Source organism: Orycteropus afer, unplaced genomic scaffold (genome assembly GCF_000298275.1).
Source record: "Orycteropus afer afer isolate SDZICR_OR568_19922 unplaced genomic scaffold, OryAfe1.0 scaffold00082, whole genome shotgun sequence".
NCBI classification, from domain to species: Eukaryota; Metazoa; Chordata; class Mammalia; order Tubulidentata; family Orycteropodidae; genus Orycteropus; species Orycteropus afer.
The window spans coordinates 8,594,731-8,610,772 of NW_006921669.1; the positions used below are offsets into that span (position 1 = coordinate 8,594,731).

Here is a 16,042-nt window from a genome sequence, read left to right on the forward strand (position 1 = left end):
CAGGGCCGATGCACCTCCCTGAGTCTTGAGCATCTGGGGTAGATTCCAGGACAGGCCTGGTTATTCTAGAGAAGGTGTTGAATTGTTGTTTAATGTCAAAGTAATTGAAGTAAAGTCTTTATTGGGCTTTTGTAGCTGGTGCAGGTTATGGTGGGGATCAAGTTTGTGTTCTGCAGCCTCATCTTGTTAGTGGTGTGGCTTGGGGAGTTCACACAACTAACTGTTGTTTTTCTGGCCCTAGAGTTAGACCAACATGCCCTCCTTCCTGTTGCTGGGAGCTGTCTGTGTTTTCATGTTTCCCACAGGTAAGGTCTTTCTGTGGTGGGGGGTAAAGTGTTGGGGGTGTTGGTTTGCTTCCTAACCTGTTGCTTTTAACTTCTGAGGGTCTCTCGAATCCATCCTCTTCTCTCTACTCCGGGCTGCCTCTGTAGCCTAAGCCCCATGATGTCATGCTGGGACCTCTGCAGTAGCTTCCTGACCAGTCTCCCTGGATCCAGCTGCTTCTGTCCTAGCCCATTCTGCACACAGCAGCCATTGCAAGATGCGACCCAGATCATGTCTGGACTCCTCTCCACCACTAAAACCCACTGCCATTGAGTTGATTCCAACTACTAGTGACCCTATAGGACACAGTAAAACTGCCCACAGGGTTTCTAAGGCTGTAAATCTTTACAGAAGCAGACTGCCTCATCTTTCTCCCACAGAGCAGATCCAGCTAGCCACCTTTTGGTTAGCAGCTGAGTGCTTTAGCCGCTGCACCACCAGAGCACCTTTTCTCCACCGCTGTCCCTCCCTTAAAAAAATGATGTCCCCTTGTTGTTGGAGGCCCTCTCTGTACTGACCTTGTGGCCACCTTGCATCCCCTCTGGTGGCCTCCCACACTTCTTTCAAGTCCTGCCGAGCATCCTTGCTCCCTCCCACCTTCAAACCCAACCCAACCCACTGTGAGTCGATTCCAACTCATAGTGACCCTGGGGGGCAGAGTAGAATTGCTCTATAGCATTTCCAAGGCTGTAAGGTTTTTTTTTTTTTTTTAAGTCTTTACAGAAATAGACTGCCCATCTTTTCCCCATGGAGCAGCTGGTGGGTGCAAACCCTCAGGCTTTTGGTTAGCAGCCTAATGCTTTAACCACTACTGCACCAGGGTTCCTTCTCTCACCAAGTTGTTGTTGTTATGTGCCGTTGAGTTGGACCCAACTCATAGTGACCCCCCTTGGGTTTCCGAGACAGTATCACTACGGAAATAGATTGCCCAACCTTCCTTCTGAGGTCCCGAATTGTGTGGACCCTCAGGTTAAGTCAGATCCCCATATTGAAACTGCCCACAGCCCTGGGTACACAGTGCTTGGCTCATAGTTGGTGCTCAAGAAATAGATAGTCCTGATGGAGTAATGGGGCAGCTCAGCCACCTTCTCACTTCCCTTTGTCCCTCCCAAGTTGTTGGCACTGGGTACCACTGAGTCAATTCTGTGGCCCCATGTGACAGTAGAACTGCCCCTTTTGGTTTTCATGGCTGTCATCTTTACACAAGTAGATTGCCAGGCCTTCTTTCAGAGCCACTGGGTGCATGTGAACTGCCACTCTTTTGGTTAACAGCCAAGCGCTTAACGGTTTGCCCCACTTTCTCTCCTTTCCCAAGTTGTAGCCTCTCTGAAATATAAGCTGGTAGGAGAAGAAGTTAGTGTGTCTTGCAGGTCATTGCTCTCCATGTAAGAATGAGCAGACTAGGAGGTCACATTGTCCAAGTTTAGCCCAGGGTCCTCTTTGGTAACACCAGGGGTCGACTATGGTGTCTGAGGTTTTTTCTTCCTTCCTGGGTCTAGGTTTAGTAAACAGAATCTCTGCTGAGTTGACTACTCCCACCACTCACCTGTTCCCCAGAGCTTGGGGGAGATCAGACTTCCGGGCTGGTCCCACCACTGTGGGCTCCTGTAAGGAGAGAGAGAAGCCTTCGTTTTCTGATCTGTAGAGGGAGAGGGTTTGATTCATTCTCAGTCCAGCCTCATTGGCATCAGCCTAGCTGAAAGTCCCTAAACCGAAGCAGTGTCCTTAGAGGTGTCTGCTGAATTGGTTAGAAGAGGTAGTCACCGTTGGACAGGAGCCACCGCTCTGCTCAGGGAAATTCTGCACAGTCCTTAGGTAACTGCCCATGGGTGACCTCCCAGGGGAGCGGCAGTGATGGCACCCAGTCTCAAGGTGTGCTCACTGGAACAGCTTAACACAGGCTCCGGCGAGGCACAAAAAGCTGAGTGACATCTTAGTGAGCACTGGCTATGGAGCTCTTCTACCCCTTATCCCTGGGCGATAGCTGGGCTTTCTCCAACTAGTATGGTGTTTCAAAAAGAATAGTACTTTTCTCTTCTTGGCTGGGCCTTGGGGATTCCTTGGGTCCTGGGCTCTTTGCCAGTAATTCATGGACTCGGTTTGGAAAGTTCTGTGCCTACATGCTGTATGAAGAAAGCTGGGCTAGGCCCCACAGAGAATAGGGTAGAAGTGCTCCAGGGGGACAGGGCAGAGGGGCCCATGGGAGCAGCACTGCATTATGGGACAGTATATAACTTGGGCAAGAGCTTGATGGTCTGAATGCAGTGATGAAGAAAACTTCTATTTTCTGGAGATCAATTTGCTGAAATGGGGTGTGTGTGCATAAAAGTAAGTGTTGCCCCAGCCTTGTTCTAACACCGGCCATGTTTTAGGTACAGAGGTGATCTTTTTTCTTTAATTAGTCTACTGCCTTTATTTTGTAGTTTGGTTTGTTTCTGTTCCTGGTGGTAAAATAGCAGTGGTGACTGTCCTAATGAGAGAGACTTGCCACGGCTTTAGACTGTGGAGCTAATTGACTAGACCCAGCTCCTCATGAGTAGAGATTAAAGGGAGGGTTGTCAGGTGAGTTGCAGCCGCCTGATTAGAGTCTGGGATAGTCTGAGATGAATTCAGGTTGCACTGGGAAGTGGAGATTGAAGCATGGAGCATGGGAGGTAGAGCTGGGACGGAACTTGGAACCAGCCCAAGGGTGCTGAGTTAACCAGCTGACCAGTAGCAAACTCCAGGGGGCACTGAAAGCAAGCGGCATTCGGCATTCGCTCCAGAACCTGACATCTTTTGTTGTCCCCTGCATAGTCACTTTTCACTTTCTTGGCAGCTGCTAACCTTGCAGCCCAGCTTCCCCAGGGGGCGAGCCCAGCCCTGCATGGTTCCTGCTGTGTCCCAGCTCCCTCTCCTTGACCTCTTTCCCCAGCAGCCTATCATGGTGAATTCATTCATCTGCCCTTTTCCTCTAGCTTTTCCTGCCCCTGGCTCTGCCCACCCTGGTCGTGTTTCTCTGTGATTTATAAAGCATCTTCGTGTATGTCTCTTCTGCCACTGGACTCTCCCAAGTGTAGCTGCAGAGAGGTGTTGGCTTTTCAAAATACGTCCTCCAGGTGACACCCTCACTGTCTTCAGGACTTGCCTGGCAGTTGGCTCACCATTCTGAACTCCTGTAGCGTCCTTGGCAAATGCGTTCCCCTTTGCCCTCAAAGTATGTTTTTAAAATTGTTACTGATTGTTCATAGACCATAATTGCAATTTTATTAGGTATCAGGAAGAAATAAAAGTTTACCCGTGAACTTCCTACCCCGATGCTTTTGAGTCCTTATTCACAGGAATGACCTGGAACGGATATCTCATCACTCACGCCCTTGTCTCTGTGGATATTTACTCTCCTCAGCAATTCTCTCTCACAAGTAGCATTCAGGAGAGGGTCTGGGCGCACATTCTCTAAAATTCTTTTTCCTTAGGATCCATTTCCAGGTGTGCTGCTGCAGAGTCAAAGGACGTAGATATTTTTGACTCCTAATTTGTTTGTCCAACTTGATTTCCAAAAGAGTTGTACCAATTTACAGTGCCCTAACTGGTAAAACTTTTCTTCTAACTTAATCTTTCCCCAATTTCATTAAGTTTAAAATTTGATCACTTGAATTTCACCTTTACAGTGTTCTCTCGTTTGAGTTACAGTATTTTGTCACCTGTTGGAGTATTTGCTCTGAGCTTTTCCACAAATCTCTTCTCTGCGTTCACATCCCACGTTCATTTTTTTGGTGGTTGAGATATTCTGTCTAAGGGGCCCAGGGGAAGCTTCTGAGCGTAGTTAGACATAGTGCAGGCAGCCACGTCCCAGAGGGGACCCACTTTTAGGTCTAATCAAGGCTGAAAGTCTAGCCAGAATCTTTCCATTATTCCTTTTTTTTTTTTTTAATACCCAAATATCAACACACACGTGCTTGATAGAGGTGGGGAATCAGGGGAATTTCTTCATGCTATCTGTCTATTAAGTTTCAAGATACAAGTATCTTTAAACTCCTTCTTATTCCTGTTTTCCCTCCTATTTCCTGTCCATGAGACACATGATGTGGAGAATAAGACTCCTCCCCTCTTGGCCTTGGAATGACTGCTTCTGGTGTTTTCTCTCCTAGTGTCCCTATCCTTCCCTCTTCAGGAAGTCCACGGAAGCAGGGAGACCATTGGGAGGATTTCAGCTGCCAGCAAAGGTAAGCCCGTGTTTTACTTAGTCCTCCAAACACCCATTTCAGCTCTGTGTGGCAGACGCAAGGGAAGCTGTCACCTCAGACACTTGGTACCACTCTCACTTCCTCTCACTGGGGCCACAGCCATTTCCCCAAACGGCCCCAGTTGAGCCACTCTCTTGGGTAAAGACCCTGGTGAATTCCAGATTTCTCAGCCTGTGCCTCAAGGTCTCCTGTTACACAATCACTGTCTACCCTACCAGTCTTATCTCCTGCCATATTCCTTCCTCTTCCATGATAATCCATATCCCCTCCTATGGGCCCTTCCCAGAGGCCCTGCGTACCCCTTCCTCAGCCGGGATGCCCTTCCTTCCCTCTCTGGTGAAACTCCTCCATCTTTCCCCAGCTCCATTGTGCCTTCTCAGTGCACCTTCTCGGACCCCCTTTTCTTGCATCATTGTGGTGAGGTGCTGGGAGCGTGAACACTGGGGCCAGACAGCCAGGGTTTGATTCCCAGCTGTCCTGCTTTCTGGTGCCTGGGCCTTAGGAAAGTTACTTAATTGCCATGGACCCTGATTTCCTCACCTGTAGACGAGAAATAAAAAGAGTAGCCTATCTTATAATGTGACTGTGAGGATTAAGTAAATTCATGTGTATAAAGTGTTCCATGCGTAAGTGTGGGCTGTTCTCACTGCTACTTTCACTCTTGGGTCACACTGCCTCATATAGCAGGGTATCTGTGTCCCTGACTAGATTATAAGCCCTTGAGAGCTGAGATCAAGGCTCTTCAGTGTCCCTTCTCGGCCCGGGAGACCCTTCCTCCTTGTGTAGAGCCCAATAAGTGCTGTTGAATTGGGTTTGTCCATGATTACAAAATGTGAGGGCCTGAGTGTGTGGCTCCTGTCTGGGGGCAGGGGTGCTTCCACGGCAGAGGAGGGCCACTCTGGCCGGGACCTTCCACGGTGTGATCTTTGTTATGCCAAGGGGAACAGCACCTCCACCCACCACAGGATCATTTCTGCTTTCACACTGCTCCGTGAGACCCACTTGCGACCCAGACTGTGGAGAAGCTGGTGTTACCTGTTGTTCCCCCTCCCAGTGATGCAGTGCTCAGCTGCGGTGGACATCCTGTTCCTGCTGGATGGCTCCCACAGTGTCGGGAAAAGGAGCTTTGAGAGGTCCAAGCACTTTGCCATCGCGGTCTGTGATGCTCTGGACATCAGCCCCGAGAGGGTGAGTGCAAGTCTTGTGGGCCTGTGTGTTAGGGGCCTTTATAGTGGCAGGTGGCGGAAATTCAATTGTAAGCAGAAGAGGAGGGCACTTACTGGTTTGTGTGGTCCCAGGTAGGGTGGTATCCAAGGGCTCAAGTGAGTCTATCAGCCATCCCTCTCATTTCTCCTCCTCTCAGTTTTGCTCCCTTGGGCTGCCTTCATTCCCAAGCAGGTTTACCTGATACAGCAAAGCTGTCCTTCAAGCTGGTGACCCCAGTGAAGAGAAGATAGACCTCTTTCTCCATAGGTCTGTCAGAAGTCTCAGGCACGGGGGCCCTGATTGGTCAAAGTCAGGTCACATGATTGTCTCTTGCCCAATCACAGTAACCTGGAGGAAAAGCTGCTCTGGCCAGACCTTAGTCAAGTGCTCATTCACTTGTGGGTGGAGGTGGGAGAGCACATGGATTTGATTTTCCGCTAGAAACAGGGGTTGTGTTTGTAGACAAATGGGAAAGAGAAAACATATGGAGCAGACAAAACTATCGGTGCTCAGAACACTAGTCTCAATACGAGGCATAGCTCCTACCCTTTCTGTTCACTTGGAAGGAACTAAATCAAGAAGAACCAAACCCATTGTGATTGAGTCAACTCCAGCTGATGGAGACCCTATGTGTCTAAGAGTAGAACTATGCTTCATAGTATTTTCAATGGTTGTAATCTTATGGAAGGAGTCTGTGGCACTGCTGGATGGATTTGAACTGGCAACCTTTTGGTTAGTTTAAAAAGAAAAACCAAACTCATTGCCACCGAGTCAGATCCAACTCATAGTGACCCCTCCTTGGGTTTCCAAGGTGGTATCTCTATGGAAGTAAATCAAGTACCAATTGTTTGCACCTCCCAGGGACCTGAGGAAGGAATGACTCCTGCCTCAATGAATCTAACAAGCATCTTCATTTCTTGTTCTTCCTGGTTCTAGACCAAACCAAACCGAACCTACTGCCATTTAGTCGATTCCAACTCATAGTGAGCCATAGAACAATAAAACTGCCCCATGGGGTTTCCAAGGTTGTAAATCTCTACAGAAGCATACTGCCTCATCTTTCTCCTGCAGAGTGGCTGGTGGGTTTGATCGGCCGACCTTTTAGTTAGCAGCCAAATGCTTTAACCACAGCACCACCAGAGCTCCGTGGCTCCAGATGGCAGTTCCTAAGTATCAGCCGAATATTGTGGCTGTGGCTCTTGTGTGAGCAACCCAGTAGAACACTGGGCAGTAAGAACAGATTGTTCCCAGAGAACAAAACCCCGATGGCCTTTAGAGATATGAAAAGATGCTCAGCCTCACTCAGTGTAATCTCTGTCCTCTGACACAGCAGTTTTCACTTCCTACATTAGCAAAACCCCAGAGTTTGGTGACAGGCTCTGTTGGCAAGTCTCTAGGAAACAGGCATTGTCACACAGCTGACGGATGCCCCTTCCTTGGCCAGGATGCCCTTCCTTCAGGAGTGCAAAATGTACGGCCTGTGTAGAAGAAATCCAACCATGTTGATTAAAAAAAAAATCAAAGGTTTGGACTGTTTGTATTTGGACCCAGAATTTCACTAAAAGGAATTTATTCTACAAATGCTTCTGCAGGTGCAAAGTAATGCACCTACCATTATTCATTGCAGCAGTTTGTAATAGCAAAATATTTCAGATGATCTGACTGTCTATTCCCAGGGCACAGGTTATATGCATTCTGGTGCACTCATTGAATGGAGCAGTGGGCAGCTGCAGAAAATGAATGAGCAGGTGGTCGAGGGACTGCTGTGGAAAGACTCCAGAACAAGTGTGAAAAGTGTAAATGCCATGTGAACTTACTAAGTGAAAGATTAAGGGGTGAATAAGAACCCGCATTTGCATTTGCCTCGTGGAGGCGTGAAGGGACACTGGAGGCACTTTGAACAGTGGTTTCCCGTGGCGGGGGTTGGGAACTGCACAGATGGGGCACACATACAGGGCACTGTCAGTGTGGACATTTTCATCCTTTCTGGATTTCAACCGTTGTAAGTTATTACAAAAAATTTACAAGGGACGTTTGGTGTGGAAAACCATAATTAGTTGAATTAGAGACTATTCACATATAGGTTGAGGAAGAAAGTAGTTTTCCAAGATCGCATTCCTGGGTTAATCCTGATAAAACCTCTAAAACTTAGGAGCAGAAGTGGCTTCCATCAGGGCCAGATTTCCGCAGAAATGCACGTCACTTTCGGAGAGTGAGTACATAACCGTGGACCACGAGCAGCCTTGCCCTGTCGTCTAAAGCATCTTGGCGCTGCTGTTGTAGTGCCTGCTGCGTCAGCTCCATCTCATAGTGACCCTGTATACGGGGTCCAAAAAAACACTGTAGGAGACCTCATTCAGTCTGGGCGTGACCGGACCAGAAGTTCCAATGTGATGCTGGCCCAGCGCACAGACCCGGAAAGGGTCGGGGCTGAGGAGCTGAAACGCTACCCTCCTCCCAACGGGGCCCTGGTTTTAAGAGGAAGGGAGTCCCTAGGAAGCTTCACGAGTTATTCATGGAGGAAATGGCACATAGATCAAACTCTGCTGACCTTGATGTTGATGTAATGTGTCCTGAAACAGGTGGCCTGGAGACCCCTGAGGATGGCAGGTTGAGAGGGAAGAGGACTGTATGGACTGTTAGTGAATGTTTTACAGAGGAGGGAACTGAGGCTCAGAGAGGTTGGGTGGCTGCCTGGAGTCACACAGCAAACCCAGGACAGAGCTAAGTGTGAAAGAACTCTGGGGCTCTTGACTTTCAGCCCAGAACTTGCTCGGTTATGTCTCCCAGTGTAGCCCCTAGGCTAGGATATGGTAAGGACACTGAGGATTCACATCATGTTCTCACAGGGTGAGTGACAGCTGGCGGAGGTGGGGAGCTGATGGAGTTCCACTCTCGGGGAAAGGGTGGTCCCGTAAGATAAACCATGGCATATCTGCCGTGGTTGGTGCTGTTGGAGCCGCTGCTGCTGCCCCAGCCCACGGGTCCCCAGGGTGCAGGGAATTTAACCTCAGCATCGCAGGATGGCACCTAGATGGTGGCGCTCAGTGCCGGGAGCTGACTTTTAGGCTAGATATTGGGAAACTAGCCAGTGCCCAGGCAGAGGCCTGGAAACTTGCACATGAGGGAAGCTGATTGACATTTTCATGGGAAAGACGGTGCAGCATGACTCTGTTTTGCCAAGAGGACAGAACTGTAGCCTTGGATGTTCAGGGAGTTAGATTTGGGTTTAACTCGAGAAAACGTTCTCATGGCAAGAGTTGTTACACAAAAGACTTGGGTGACTCTCTGAGGACTCCTTGAGGTGGTACAAATGGTTCATGCCCTCAGCTGCTAACTGAAAGGCTGGAGGTTCAAATTGACCCAGAGCCACCTCAGAAGAAAAACCGACTACTGGAAACCTGATGGAACAGGCTTTCACCCTGACACACACGGGGTCTCCACGCGGTAAAGTTGACTCGACAGCAACTTTATTTCCCCGCTATTTCTGTGAATGAGTGAGCGTCCGGCCTCCAGTGGGCTCAGGTGGACTTGTTCCAGTGCCTTGGGGGGGAGGGCTTTTTTTTTTTTTATTAGGATTTGGGTGAAGATTTACAGAGTAAATTCACTTTTCATACAGCAGTTCACACATACCTTGTCTCATGTCATGACCAAAATTTACAATGCAGCAGCTCCCCTCCCACTTCCTCCCCATAGTTACCTCCTCCCAGTGTCCATCCCTTCATACTCTTCTGCACCCTGAGCTATCTCCCTGTGCATAAGCAGCCCTTCCTTCTCCCGTGATTGTTCTCTCCAGGGCGTGTGTCTACTTGAGGTAAATGCCCAACTCACATGCCTGTACTTTGTTTGGCTGGAAACCACAGGTGTGGGTTCAATTCCAGACCTGAAGGGCAGCTAGGGGCCATAGTCTCAGTGGTTACACCAGGCTCCATTGGACCAGCAAACCTGGTCCCCACCTTTTTTTTTTTTGCCTCCAAATGATTTTGAGTTTTGTACCACATTGTTCTCCCTCTTTATGCAGGATCTGGGGGAGGGCTTTTGCAGGAGTGATTTCTGATGTTCAGAGTGATTTGTAGTTTTGGGTTTTCTGTTTCTGCTGCTGTGTCGTCATCTTCAGTACAAGGGGTCTGATTTGCTCCTGGGTTTACTTTCTATAAGGAGCCCATGTGGCGCTGTGGTTAAAGCACTCGGCTACTAACCAGAAGGTCAGTGGTTCATATCCACCAGGCACTCCACAGGAGAAAGATGTGGCAGTCTGCTTCTGTAAAGATTGACAGCCCTGGAAAGCCTAGGGGGGTTTCTATTCTGCCCTGTAGGGTCTCGATGAGTCATCAGCTTGATGGCAGGGGATTTGGTTGGTTGGTTTTCTCTGACTTCAGTCTGAGGGAAGAAATTTTCAAGTAGCTGTAAATTAAGGCTTTTATGGTGCTGTGTTGTAGGTGGATATTTGGGTGTTTGAAGTCTTCCTCTCAACACTTAAGGCTGAGAAGCTAACTTCCTGGCTATAATAGAATGATTGCCAGGGAGTGATTGCAGTGTGCAGTGAAAACTGGGCAGGTTTCCTTCCCAGACATACAGTAAACTGGAGCAGATGAAAGGCAACTCTTTTGCTCCCAAACCACCAATTAAATTAAATGCTTCAACTACTGACTTCAGCTGTTTCCATCTTGTTTTGAAGTTACAGCCTTCCTGTTTAACTCAAGTAAATACACCAGCTGTTGGTCTCAAGAGAGCTGTTCTCCTTTTTCACTGAGTAATTCATTCACATCGTTCCATAAAAAGGTAAATGGGAAGTCTCCCTCACACCCAGGCAGTTTCCATCTGCTAGTCCTCCTCCTAGCTTTCTTGACCCTCCTTCCAGAATTACTGCATGTAAATATAAGCAAATGTGAATTACGTTATTTTCCCCCTTTTTACACTGAGGGTACCCCTACCAACTGCTGTCAAGCCAATTCTGACTCATAGCGACCCTATAGGACAGAGTAGAATATGGGCTCTCCAAGGCTGTAGATCTTTATGGAAGCAGACAGCGTCATCTTTTTCCTGCAGAACGACTAGTGGGTTTGAACTGCCGACCTTTTGGTTAGCAGCTGAGGGCTTTAACCACAGTGCCACCAGGGATTCTTACACCAAGGGTAATATACTATATACACTATTCTATTTCTTGCTTTTTCCCTCCCCGTTTTGTCTTGGAAATATTTCTATATATCAATATATAAGCACATATTATTTTTCTTTTTACTAACCAAAAACCAAACTCACTGCCATCGAGTCAGATCCGACTCATAGCGTCGCCTCCTTGTGTTTCCGAGGCAGTATCCCCTATGAAGTAGATTGCCCAGTCTTCCTTCTGAGGAGGGGCTGCTGGGTTTGAACTACCAGCCTTTTGGTTAGCACTCGTTTTACTATAGCTGATCAGTGTTCCACTGTAAGGGTTTACCAAGATTTAATTAACTAATCATCTGTTGATGAACACTTGCTATTACAAGTATACTTATGATGAATGAGTTGTCATTTCAGGTGTATAAATACATTGGTAGGACAGATTTCCAGTTTGTTCAATTTGTTGTTGTTAGCTGCCATCCAGTCAGCTCCCAATAACCCTGTGCACGGATAATTTTTGGTAAATGTTGACAAATGACCCTCTCTAGAGCTTCTGCCAATTTATGTTCCTACCAGCAATGTTTGTAAGTCTGGTATGTCCACAACCATAGAAATGTCATGTTTGGCTTTTTGCTAAACTGATAGGAGAAGATAGTCTCTAAGTGTAGTGAGGGTCAAGCATCTCTGAATGTTTAAGGGCTGTTTGCATTTGCAAATGCAACTCACTTTTTCTGTTGGATCATTGGTTGGATTATTTTACGTTATTGATTCCTAAAAACTCTTTATATGTTTTGGAAACTAGTCCTTTGTCTCTGACATGAGTGGTAAATATTTTTTTCCATTTTGTTTTAGCTTTTTTATTTCATGAAGATGTTTCACCATGCAGAAGTTTGTTTTATTTTTTTTATCTTTTAAATGTAGTCTCATTTATCAGTCTTTTCTTTTATGGTTTCTGGATTTCAAGTCATAGGAAGATCTTTCCAGTTCAACGTTATAGAGCAACTCTCCCAGGTTTTCTTTTAGAACTTCCATGGTTTCATTTTTCACATTGAAGTCTTGGCTCCATTTGCAGTTTATCCTTTATTTCTTACAGATTGCCATTCACGGGTCTCAAATTCGTCAGTAGACCGTCTTTTCCCCACTGGTTTATGACGTTCCCTTTACCACAATGTTAAATTCAAGGGAGGTTTAGAAAGGGTTCCTTCCCAGGAACCTCTGCCTGAGCCTGTCTGCTGCTCTGTCAGAGCCCTTCCCTCCCACATCCCTGCCTGGACTTGAAGTCCTTCCCACTTTGGATGCCCGGTGGCTGGCCCTGCATCAGGACGTCCTTGGTCCCGAAGGAAAGGCCGAGGGGCGTGCTCACTGCAAGGAGGCACGGCCAGCCTGGCGTGGCAGAGTTCTTCGGCCCTCTCCCACAGCTCAGGCATGTAAGTGGGTAGTTGCAGTACTCAGTCATTGCAGGCCCTCCTTAAATGTGACTCAGCTGACCCATTTGTAATCTTTGCCATAATTGGGGTCTAGTTATGGGAATGTTGTTGTTGTTATGTGCCGTCGAGTCGGACCCGACTCATAGCAACCCCTCCTTGGGTTTCCGAGGCAGTATCACTAAGGAAGTAGATTGCCCCGTCTTCCTTCTGAGGAGTGGCTGGTTGGTTTGAACCACCAGCCTTCTGGTTAGCAGTCAAGCGCCTTAGGCACTATGCTACCAGAGCTCCCAGTTATGGGAATAGTAGCTGGAATATAGTTTCACCAGGGGTTTTTAGGAGCCATTGATCAGGTACAGGGCTTAGGACTTCAAGAAGAAACCTGAAATGTCTGTAGCCTTCTTTGCTCGGACACACTAGTGTCTCAAGGTCCAGATAATGGCTTTCCTCTGATTCCCTCCTTCGGTTCTGCGAGATGTTGGATTTTCTTTGCAGGGCCTCCTTTTATAAGGATGCCTGAGTCTGCTTGGTGACATCGATGGCTCTTGTTTCTTCCATCCTGTAGACACCTTCAGCATCAGTGTTGTTAGTCTCAGTTGAGGTTGCTGCTGCTTGGCCCCCGTCTGCCTCCAGTTTGGAGACTTGGCCTTTCTTCAGTTTAGCAGGAGCAGGCCTGGAAGAGCTGACAACCCAGCAAAGGAACCGACTGGTGGTGGCTGCACTCAGCTTCTGTGGCACCCCTGGTGGGTCACCGTGCATTTTGCTGAACGCCTGTGCTGGCTGGTGAGGACCACTACCATCGAGCCAGTTCCCACTTTGTAACTCATAGCGACCTCATCCAAGGGGGTATATCTTTCCTTAAGTAGATTGCCCCACCTTCTTTCCATGAAATAGCTGGTGGGTTTGAACTGCCAACCTTCTAGTTAGCAATCAGATGCCTTTGGCATTGCACCAGCAGAGCTCCTTAGGAAGGGAGAGTCTAGACCCTTAGTGGAGATCATCGGCAGTGAAGTTCAGCAGTCTGGATTTGAGTCCTGGTGCCCTTTCTTACAAGGAAGGAGCCCAGGCGATTCAGTGGTTCAAGTGCCCAGCTGTCAACCAAAAGGTTGGCAGTTTGATCCCACGAGCTGCTCTGCAGGAGAAAGATGGGGCAGTCTGCTTCCACAAAGATTACAGCCATGGAAACTATATGCTCTGTCCTACAGGGTCTCTCTGTGTTGACATGACTCAGTGGCAGTGGGTTTGGTGTTTTTTGTTTCCCCTTTCTTACTAGCCCTGTGGCCTTGGGCAAGATCTGCACCCTTTTTAATTTTCCTTTCCCCAGCAGCCGTGTGGGTACTAAATGTGTGTGGATTGATGAGACCACGTGGGAGCTTGCTTAAAGCTGTGCCAACGCCTGGGAGACAGCTGGCAACCCAAAGCAGAAAGCCTGCCTCCAGGCTCCAGCCCAGCGGGATGCCAGGATGTTTAGCTGCCTTTAAGGAGGTGTGGGGAGTCCTGGGTAACACAGTTACGTGCTCCAGGAAGTTGGTGGTTTGAGCCCATCCAAAGGTGGCTCGGAGGAAAGACCTGACAATCACTGCCAAAAGGTCACAGCCGTGAAAACTTCTGCTGAGCGCAGTTCCACTCTGACACACGTGGGGTCACCGTGTGGCAGCATCGATAGCAGCTGGTTGGTTGGAGGGATGGAGGCTGAAAGATTGGATCATTCAGCTCTTTTGCTTCCAGATTTTCCTCCTGGCCCTTGGAAGCTTCTTTTCGGAGACTGGAGATAGCTCCTGCAGTGGGGTGTGTTGAGTGGGCAGGAGGTGGGGTCATTAACCTTGTCCCTGAGTCCTCTCAGGAACGTCTGTGACTTGACTCCAGTCTCGGGCCCCCTGTCTCTTGCTGCAGGTCAGAGTGGGAGCGGTCCAGTTCAGTTCCACCCCTCATCTGGAATTCCCCTTGGATTCGTTCTCAACCCGACAGGAAGTGAAGGCAAAACTCAAGAGGACGATTTTCAAGTATGTACAATCAGATAATGGCATGGTGAGGAAGACGCCAGCTGCTCCCCTCCTGCTTCTCTTGAAGGAAGAGGCCTTGCTCCCAGCCCCTCAGCTTGCTGGGAGCTGAAAGTGGGGGATGGGCTTCCTGAACCCCAGCTGTGCACACAGGCCTCCCTCCTCGAGCTACTCCTTACTAAGGTCCCCCAGTGGGAATGCAAACACAAGTCAGAAAGCATTCACTGCTATTCTGTGTAGCTGTCAATGCCGAGAAGGAAAGGGCTATTGAAGGTTGAGACTGGGCTTGAGAATGGTGTGGGTAGACCACTGGGTCCCAACCCAGCTCTGTGCCTTGGGGCTGCTTCAGCTTAGACAGTGTACCCATTTCTCACAGCCACCTTTTAGGTTTTTTTTGTGTGTGTAAAAAGGGGTAAATACTTCTGTGACTGAGAGTGCTTTAAATCACTGTGTAAGTGCTTATACACATATGTACCCTGTAAGTACATGTACTGGGCCCTAACTGACATTCCAAGTTAGCTGATACATGTATATAAATATATATGTATATACATGTATGTTATATGTGTATATATACATATGGCTGTGGATATACTTCATGTGTGTACATTTGTGTGTAGGAGTGCTGGTGGTGCAGTGGTTAATCACTTGGCTGCTAACTGAAAGGTTGGCAGATCAAATCTACCAGCTGCTCCACAGGAGAAAGATGTGACAGTCTGCTTCTGTAAAGATTTACAGCCTCAAAAACCTCATGGGACAGTTCTACTCTGTCTTGTAGGGTCACTGAGTTGTAATCAACTTGATAGCAGTGATATGTCTGTGTGTACACATGTGTGCATACACACACACACAGAGCTGATAAAATGTTCTTCAGAAGCCGTCACAGTGACTTGCCACTTGCCTCTCTGATGGCCACATCCTCTCTGGTCTCTGTTATCCCCTGCTCTGGAATCCTCTAAAGTCCCACCGAAGTCCTTGGTCCCGGCTATTTCCTGCCATTGCTTCCAGTTGCAAAGGCCCTGAGCTCTAAGGTCCCTTCCCAGGCACAGGCCTCGGTAGGCCCACCAGCACCCTCAGCAAGCACAGGTCCCCACGCTGGGCACACCAGGACCTCTGGAGGCCCAGGAGAGCCAGTGGCTTCATCTCAGGCTGTGTGTCCCCGTTTGCTCTGCGGTGGGTAGAAGAAGGAGCAAGACAAATCTAAGAAAGTGCAAAAGAGAAAAGCACGTTTGTATGTCTTTAAAAATATGCATTGGTATCCGCTGCCTGTCTTCTTTTCCCTTCTATCCTTGGGGTCTCCAAGAATGAGTCTCCCATAAAGCTCACACAGCAGCCTTGAAGTTATCTTGAGCCAAGACATATAAGAGCAGCCCTTGTCAAAGTGAGGTCCTCTGGCCACCTGGGTCAGAACTGCCAACGGAACATGTTAAAAATACAGGTCCCAGACCTGCTGAATCAGTGGCTGGGCAGCGGTACTTAAGAATCTCTCACCAGGCTCCTGACCACCCACCCCACCCCATGGCTATTATGCATACAAACCAGCTTTACTGAGAGGTGATTTATGTCTCATGAAGGCCACTAATTTAAAATACACAATGTAGAGCTCTTGGGCATGTTTACAGAGTTATGCAATGCTCCCTCTAACTTTAGAACACTTTCATCGGTCCGAAAGAGACCTTGTGAATAGACATTTCTCTAAAGAAGAAATACACGTGACCAACAAACACATGAAGAGATTCTCAGCGTTAGTCACTGGGGA

At 48.2% G+C, this 16,042-nt stretch overlaps 1 protein-coding gene across 1 annotated transcript in view; it reads left to right on the plus strand.

The window, feature by feature from the left end:
- Positions 1–253: 253 nt before the first annotated feature.
- The window catches only part of VWA2 (von Willebrand factor A domain containing 2), a 35,072-nt gene continuing 19,283 nt past the window's right edge, over positions 254–16,042 (plus strand). Inside the window, exons 1-4 of the mRNA XM_007941613.1 lie at positions 254–305; positions 4,455–4,529; positions 5,605–5,738; positions 14,177–14,286. Of these exons, the coding sequence (XP_007939804.1) occupies positions 254–305; positions 4,455–4,529; positions 5,605–5,738; positions 14,177–14,286 (371 nt within the window). The remainder of the gene's footprint in view (positions 306–4,454; positions 4,530–5,604; positions 5,739–14,176; positions 14,287–16,042) is intronic.